The 9,139-nt window shown below is 35.8% G+C and overlaps 1 protein-coding gene and 1 long non-coding RNA gene across 2 annotated transcripts; both read left to right on the top strand.

The window, feature by feature from the left end:
* Positions 1–5,117: 5,117 nt before the first annotated feature.
* Positions 5,118–7,470, top strand: LOC114467351 (sporozoite surface protein 2-like). The gene is made up of 3 exons (XM_028453557.1): positions 5,118–5,340; positions 6,456–7,321; positions 7,401–7,470. The coding sequence occupies exons 1-2, from the start codon at positions 5,319–5,321 to the stop codon at positions 6,845–6,847; spliced, it is 414 nt and encodes a 137-aa protein (XP_028309358.1). The 5' UTR covers positions 5,118–5,318; the 3' UTR covers positions 6,848–7,321; positions 7,401–7,470.
* Positions 7,471–7,652: 182 nt separating this feature from the next.
* Positions 7,653–8,156, top strand: LOC114467350 (uncharacterized). The gene is made up of 3 exons (XR_003674509.1): positions 7,653–7,712; positions 7,789–7,919; positions 8,029–8,156. It is a non-coding gene; the product is annotated as an uncharacterized LOC114467350 (long non-coding RNA).
* Positions 8,157–9,139: the final 983 nt, after the last annotated feature.

Here is a 9,139-nt window from a genome sequence, read left to right as displayed (position 1 = left end):
TGAAGCCCTCACGTTACCCCTCAAAAATGTTAGCAGCAGACTATTCAAACTTGCTTTTCAAACTTAGGTGCTAAGTATTCAGTAAGAAATACCTGGGGTTTTATTATGAAGTACTTTATCCAATGATCAAGGTATGTAGTTAAGTAATCTGTGCTCTGAGTAAAGATTTTCTGCATGTCAGATTAAAAAAACAAACAAAAAAAAAAAAAAACAGTTTGAGCACATATAAAACGTAATGCACTTTGTGTTCTAACACATGTATTTCAAAAGCAGCAAAATTCTCTTTATTCTTTGCTGCTACAGCTGCAGGTAATCATCTAATGGATCAAAGCTCTCAAGCATCTCACCCCATTTTGAAAATATGTCCTTTGATTTGTATCCTTTATATTCTGTATATATAATCTTTCTACTGTTAGTTCGTAGCTCAGAGAGAAACATTTTTTTTTTCTTAAATTTTTCTGTATGTCCAGCACATGTTGAAAAATGTACAATTAAAGAAGACTTGGACTTCCTACCTTTAGAATTTGGCAGAATCAACCACTGGGTGTACTTACCCTTGCTTTAATCTTTAAAAAGTTAAGTTATTGTATTGAACACAGCAGACTGGGGGAACCCCAAAACTCCTAATTAAAAAATAATAATAATAATAATAATAATGAAAAGGTAAAGATAACATTTATTTGTCTTACAAAGGGGAAATTTGCAGAGTTTTGGCAGCAGATAAATAAAACAGCATAATAAAAAATGGAAAAAGAAATATAGAAACATGGGACTGTACACAGTACAGAGATAAAGAGGGAATACATGTGGCAATCTACAGACTGGCTCCCAATTTTTATTTATTTATTTATTATTATTTTCAACTCTTGCTGCAGGTTTGCCATATCCAACTGACAATGTTTAACCCAAACACTAAACAAAACCTGTCCAACTTAAACCAGTCCAAAACTCAACCCCTAAAATCATAAATATACTACATGAGTAATAAAACCACAACACTAAATAAACAAAGTTTAAAAAAAAAAGAAAAAAAGTGCAACAATCAGACATCCAAACAGCCAACATAAATATGCCGTGCCATATTTTTCCCCACTTTGACATTAAACCATCTTTACATGCAGAGTCCAAGCTTGATGCAATGACCTTCAGGCCAGTGCACCTTAACTGGGTTCAACTCATAACCCAGTTTAGTGTTTAGAATGTGAAGTACTGTAGTATATCACAATGACAGACTGATTAAAGATGCCAAATTGGACAGTTTCCTTAGAATAACTTTTACAAGGACACAAATGTGTACTTTCATTTAATTCACCACATTTCTTCTGGGTGTCTTCTAAAAACCTGCCAAAACATGTGAAAAGATGCTTACATTTCATCAATCCTGTTGCAACTTTTCCCAGTCCAATGTGTAAGAAACCCAAGCTGGCCACACACTGTAAGGCTGCACGGTGATGCTGCACATCAGTACTGAACAAACACTTAGTGATGTCCTACGCCCTCCTGCGTTCTACCTCCACATTGGACTTTGGTGTTGTACACACACTGTCCATTTTACAAACATGTTAGAATGTGTGCAGCAGCAGTGGCACACGTGTACCATTGTGATGAGGTCAAACAGACCCCCAGCTTTAACTCTATTTTTCTGCTTATCTAAGTCTTTCAAATCAGAAATCCACCATATTCCCAGGAGCTTTACAGATACATTTATGGACACATGGAACTTTCTGTGTGGGTGTAGCAGTTATCTAGTGGCTAAGCAATAAAATACTTTTAGCATGTGTAGGCAATTCATAATGTTATAACAATGACAAGTTTAAATACTTTGTTTTATATACTACACTAAGGGCTCTAAGTAGCAGATGGTGTTACTCATGCACATTCAGACAAATTTGATTTCAACAGGGCCTGACTATAAAAATTACGTAATTCTTGAAAAATAGTTTATCAGCATTTTAATCCACAATATGCCCCAATTTAATTTTTAGAGAACAAAAATAAGTACTACTAACTATACACAAGACCCACAAAAGAATTTAGTTACAAATAATGTAATCAATGTTTTTCCTGTGTATTTTAATTGCTAAAAATTGTGTTTTATGTGCAAAATCATCCCACAAGTAACTTGAGTTTGACACATGGTTTAACCTGACAGAGAGAGAGACTATGCATTTCAATGTCTACATTTATCAAATAGGAAGCTGCATCCATGATACATATGTAGCAGCACTAGGATTATAGTGGATGTAAAGATAGAGATAATATGAACCACTATATAACAGGAGTAACTGGGATTTCACTAGACATCCCTGTTTCCTCTTGGCCAGGAGGCAGGAAAAAAAACCAATAGTATGCATGTACGACTACTGATGCCTTTGGATTGACATTTCCTGATGGTAATAGTCAAATATATAATCATTTACAACAGAGAAAGTAGGGGCATCAAAATTAATGTGCCTCTCAAAACAGGAACGTGGTAATGCTGCTGCTTTCAAGTCAAGTGTGCAATGCGTGCATCCACACACAGTGTGGTCTGTACTGTCCAACAAGAAACACTGGACAGTACAGTCCAGGATTTATCTTTTACAAACCCAGTTGTGCGTTTCCTTTTTATTTTATTTTTTTGGGTTCCTACTATAATCTTTATGGCTCAAAGAGCAGCAGTCGGACAGGTTGGAGTCAAAGTCCACATGAAATCTTGAAACGCACGAAACAAATATTAATATGTTAAGAAAGTATGAGACACTTAAAAAAAGAAAAAGAGAGAAAAAGTGCAGCTTTAATTGACAGCACAGACTAAAAATCTAAGTAGAACTTTATTACACTTTATATATTTGATTATTCACTTGACTTTATACACTTCAGTCTTTTTTTCAGTGTTCGAATTAAGTTGAGTTTTTATTAGCCAGTTGTAATAATAATAATAATAATAATAATAATAAAAACACATTAGGGCTTTTGGAGGTTTGTTTATGGACAAAACCTTTCAAAGATCAACATATTTCAAATATCAACATATTTAACAGTGTATTTTAGATCCATGTATAAATATTAAGTTTTATTTCTTTAATTTGTACAGAATCCAACTGGAAAAGAGCAACAACACCACCTTTTCCACTGGATTTTACAGTTGACATATAAGATGTGAAACAGATTCCTCCTAATAATAGTAAACTATTAAAACATTTGCTGTAATAATTGCTCCACACCTTTGGACAAACAGAGTAAAAACTGTAGCACTTGTATATACTGTTTATACAGGTATTCAATGTGTATCTATTGTAATTAATGAGGCCTTTGTGACTGTGTGTGATGATAAATCTGCTACATATTATGAAATATTACAGATGACGGAGATCTACCTTGTCTTTTATTGACCTCTTCTCCAGAAATCCTTCAAAGTAACAGTCAGGAAGCTCATTCCTGATCCCTACTTGCTTTGCCATCACACTGAAGATAAATCCTTCCACAGTTTCCTCACAGATGTGTTTTTGGGTTCTCATGACTTCAGTCTTTAGGTCTCTGAAGGAGGGACACCTGTCTGTCACTGCAGGCTGCTGATTGGCTGATACTCCCAATGGGAGAGCTTTTATATTCTCAGGTAAGGAGTGACGTAGACCTCACAGGAAAAGACCCTATGGAAACTTTACAATGGTATGATGTTTAAATCTGGCTTAAGAACCAGCAAAACAAGCCAGTTTAGAATAAAGTATTTCCCAGTTTGCATTCATGCATCATGTATCAATATTTGCTTTAAATATTGGGCTCTAAGTTTAGAACCATTTATTTTGAATAATAATTAATGCAGTTTATTTAGAATTAAAAAAAATAAAAAATAAGTAAAGTGTGTCCCAGTGGTTTTTACTACTTCAATATAACCATATTTTTATGTTATAGATTGTATAGAAGCAGATTTAACAAAAACAATAACAATATCTGTCCCAGTGTGTCTCTGGAGATATGTTGGCGCCATCTACTGGCTGTATTAAGTAACACATTTAATTGTCTTATCAAACTATTAGTATGGAGTTACTTTCAGTATTTCATACAGATACATAACCTTATTTAAAAAAAAAAAAAATGTATAAAACGATCTTAAATGTCTATTTTATAATCTTAATTTAAAAACGAAGTTTTTGTTTTAATTTTCTGAACTGAAAATCCAGTGACCAAAACACGCACTGACCCTCTGTGTCATCTCAGGTATTTTGTTTCTATAGAGGGACCATGTGTCCATTCTTCATGTACCTAAAGAAGAACAAATAAAAGAAGAAAAATGTGTTGTCATTTCATAGCACATCCTCAGCAGAAGTAGAGGAGAAACATATTAAGGCCTGGTAAATAAGTTAAACTATTATAAAATAAATTCATTTAACATAGTTATGTGCACATTTAGTCACAAACAACACATTGTTTAAACTAAGATACTTTATACACTGTTTTAAAATCTGCCACACACTACAAACATTCATTTACACATGAATTAATGAACAAAAAGTTACTTTAACTTAGTGAGTTTAAATGGGCTCAGTCACACGTGTGAGTAAATCACCATAATGAAACTAAAATGGCTCCAAAAAGCAGCTTCTTAGTTTTCAAAAATTGAATTGTCCCGATAGAGCAAATAATAATAATAATAATAATAATAATAATAATAATAATAATAATAATAATAATAATAATAATAATAATAATAATAATAATAATAATAATAATTGATTTTTGTTTCCAAAGTGAACAGACACGTGTTTTATTTGTTTACTGGATTATGTTAAGGTTAGGTTATAATTTCAGTAAACTCACTACGTGACACCTGTAAATTTAAGTAATCACAGTGATACGTTCAAAGTCCGTAGGAAATCTGCGCATCATAATAACTTTACTCGCCAAAACCTGACGTGAAAGTAAACGTGTGGTCACCCTACGTAAATATTATATAATATCAGTCATATAAAACGTTTATAGAGTCCATATTGATGTATACACTTAAAAACAAAAATAGTTCGTGTTTCATGATACATTTTGTACGTGTGTGCGTGAACAGGGCGTTGTAGCCATAGAAACGAGGAGGATGCGTTATTTAAAGTCACCAACTGACCTTCAGTTACTCTGCGAGCAGCGAGAGACGGAGAGAGACGTGCTGTGAGCTTTGAGCTGAGAAACCAGAACGTTTACCAGACCCACACAAAAGTCTCACTAGAGACTTCTACAGAACCAGGACCAGAACCAGGACCAGGACCAGAACCAGAACCAGAACCAGAACCAGGACCAAACAGAGACAGACTTCAGCCCAGAGAAGAAGTAAGGACCAGGAGGAGACCATGGGTCCTCGCATGCCAGACGGTAAGTCATGTTTTAATTATTCTCATCTGATAAGTATTCTTTAATAATTAGCACTAAACATAATATAGTCTAAACATAATATCATTTACAATCGTCAGGTTTGTGTCGGTTTGTCTTTAAATCAGGTTTGAGGTCTGAGACGTTTGGTTTACACAGGTTGAGGTTTAAGAAAGGTTGAATAATTAAAAATAAAGATGTATCAGGCCTACAGAAAATGGTTTAAACATTAAAATTAAAACTAAGAAATGCTGATAGATGTCCTTTGTTATGCTTTAGTGATAATTTTACTCTGAAGTGAGCGTTTGGGCTGCAGAGGTGTATTTAGTGAAAAAGTGAAAAATATTAAAGTCCTTTTCTGAGGTAAATTTCATTAGAAAATTGTAGTTTATTTCACACTTTGCTTTATTGATTGTTTGTTTTTGTTTGATTTAGCAGTTAATGATGTTCAGTTAGACTGGGTGAAATGTAGTTACCATTGATGCCGTTTGCATTGTTTGTGTTTGAATATTTCTTTGCTTCATTCTAATAATGCTGGTGATGTTTGCACGTGCTTTGTTTAACACATTGATTAGTTTCTTAATGTAGAGGGATTTCTCCTTATTTAAGTTTAAGTGGCTTATTCTTTTCTCTTATTTCATTATTATTTTATTCACACATTATGCATTTCAAAAACATTGTAAGATTTAATAACACTTAGTTAGCATGTTTTGGCTCATAACTTACTGCACATACTCAACTGTTCAATAATCCTTCCATGTGTAAATTACTGTGTGGAGGTTTGAGGATGTGTGTTTAAGAGCTGCTATTGTAAAATATAGCGCCACCCTAGACCTGCAACACCAGGCAGGTAGGAGGACCAAGGAGGGGTGAAAGGGATCAGGATTTAAATGCCCTTTCACAATAATCTTTAAAGGAAAAACAATAAAACGCTTTAATGTTTCTGTAAATGAAGTGAGACAGTAGAACAATTTAACTATACAACTAAAGGAATGTCCAAATATGTTTCAGTTTAAAAAAAGCTTTAAAGCTGTTCATAATGTGATGAAATGAAGATGTTTTAAAATCACTGTATACTAACCTATTTCATTATACATTCAATGACTTTTTGCTTTTAGGATTTTTTTCTGGCAGGGAAGAACCTCTGGATTGGGTCCTAGGCTGGGGAGAACCTGAAGAACCAGAAGAACCCGAAGAACCAGAAGAACCAGAAGAACCAGAAGACCCAGAAGAACCCGAAGAACCAGAAGAACCTGAAGAGGACCTTCCTGAGGGAACTGTGTATTACATTTATGAGGTGACTCCTGGCTGGGGGACCCCTGAGGATGAAGGTGAGTATTCTCAGGAGTCACCACTTGAACTCATTGTCTTCAGGGAGAGCTGTTACCATAGTGATTCTACAGCCAGGTACGTAGACAGTTTTGAGGAACCTTCATCGTCCGACTCTGACTGTCAGTGTGAGCCTGAGAGGAAGAGGCTGAGACGGGACGACAGCTCTGACTCATCTTAGAGTCATCTGTTCTTTTCCTTTTCCTGCTCCTCTCCATATGAGCAGAGTTTCCTGTGTGTACCCGGTTTCCACAGCTGGTCCTTGCGTCTGGCGGGATTAACTCAGCCTTTGGTTACATTGACACCAACCAGGGCTGGCCATTTGTGTGTCCAGTGCGTCTTGCACCTGGGCCTTTTTGTAAATAGTTGTTTTTGGTAAGTTTTCCTTTGCGTCTTGCGATGGCGGCTGATGTCCCAGGCAGCGTCTGGTACCAGGACTTTTTTAGATGGTAAGGATTTTATTTTGTTTCTTTATGACAGGCAACAGCAGGAGTGGTTGTCCTGTTACTGTTGTAAAACATGAATAATATATAAGGTTTACTTAGGTTAGAGTTTAGAATTAGAGAAAACCTTTTTAATCCCAGCAAGTGAGGACAGGAGGAGACATCAGCAGAGGGCAGAGACCAAAGAAGACTTCTCCATCAACCAAAACAATGTAAGCAAAAACACTGAACACACATTTAATGTAAAAATAAACTTTACTTTTTTTAAAATGTCTGTAAAATGTGAGACAGGAGCACCAGCATCCACAGCATCCACTGAAGAACCTGAGGAGGAATCGTCAGCAGACGTCAGAAATCAAAACAATAAAAAAACAACCAATGTAAGTAAAGCCTCTTATTGACACAAAAATGATCTGAACTAATGTTTAATGTAAAAATAGAGGTGAATTTATACTAATGCCTGTAAAATGTTGGACTGGACCATCGCCATCCACTGATGGAGGAGGATGAAGGACGGATGGAGGACAGGAGCACCAGCATCCACAGCAGCTTGAGGAGGAAACATCAGCAGAGGACAGAAATATTTATATTAACCAAAACAATGTAAGCAAAGATACTACACACGTTTAATGTAAACAAAAATAGACATTACGCTATACAAATGCCTGTATATTGTCAGACAGAAGTGCCAGCATCCGTTGATGGAGGAGGAGAAAGATGGAGGACAGAAGCACCAGCATCCACAGTAGCCTGAAGAGGAAACATCAGCAGAGGACAGAAAGACTTCTATTATTAACCAAAATAATCAATGTAAGTAAAGCCTCTCATTGACACAAAAAGAATCTGAACACACGTTTAATGTAAAAATAAAGGTTATTTTTATACTAATGTCTGTGAATTGTCCTGTGTTTGATTGCAGAGTTTTGCTTCAGAGGAGAATCAGACAGTTCCATATGTCCGTCACCACAGCAGAGAATGAGACACCAGCTCTGCAGTGTTTACACAGACTGCTTTGGTTTAAACTTTGAATAAAAACTATTGAACTTGGTGAAATGTTTCGTGTGCTTCATCAACTCACTTTCCATCAGAATCTGAGCTCATCTTCATCACTGAGATGTTTGTTCATCAGTTCTTCTTACAGACTGAGGCAGCTCACACATGGAGAAGATGATTTATGGAATATGAAATTTAGTCAGACAAAGAAAGATTAGCTTAATATAAGGTTCTAATATTAAAAACAAAGTGATTTAACACTATGATGCACTCAATTTTTTAATGAAGTGTTTTTCAGCTCAACATGAATCCATTTCTATCAATAAACTATCAGTGTATTATTATTAGGACTCTTATTATTAATTATATTAGTATTATTTTACACCAGGGTTTTGTCAGGGTTCATGTTGATTTATTGATCATTTACAGTCTAATGGTTCTCAGTGCTCTCCCAGTAGGTTTGACTTGGACATCTGCACACGTTTACAAATGAATGCACATGTTCATGTGTGTAGTTAGTTAGGTGTGCTAAGCATAACTAGCTGTGAGTGAGACTATAGTAAATGATTGTTTATGTTTCTTTATTGGTGTTTTTTGATGTTGGTTTTGTTAGATAGCTAAATGCTTGTTCATGTGGATCTTGTTGGGTTTTTTCTTTCTTATTAGGAATTTTATATTTTGATAAGTGCATTGAGATAACTTTGTTGTAAATTGCTTTATACAAATAAAGTTGAATTGTATTAACACTTCCCAGCAGAAACATATGACATTGTCATTGGTGGTCTCGATTTGCAACGTGCCTACCCAACCCTAGTGGTCACGGCACATCACGGGGCACAGCAAAGGTGGTGCAGCGAAGGCGGCACGGTAAAGGCGGTGCAGATGGCCAAAGGTGGTTCAATTTGGTGAAGGCAGCGCACCAAAGGCGGTGTGGTGAAGGCAAGGGGCATTTATCGCCGCCGGTTACCACGGCTAGCAAGGATTGGTCACCATTAAGGGAGACTGAAACAGCAACTACTGTTGAAACAGCCCCTCCC

This window comes from Gouania willdenowi, chromosome 7 (assembly GCF_900634775.1).
Source record: "Gouania willdenowi chromosome 7, fGouWil2.1, whole genome shotgun sequence".
Classification (NCBI taxonomy): Eukaryota; Metazoa; Chordata; class Actinopteri; order Blenniiformes; family Gobiesocidae; genus Gouania; species Gouania willdenowi.
The sequence above is the reverse complement of the archived record's forward strand: the minus strand, read 5'-3'. Positions and strand labels throughout refer to the sequence as shown.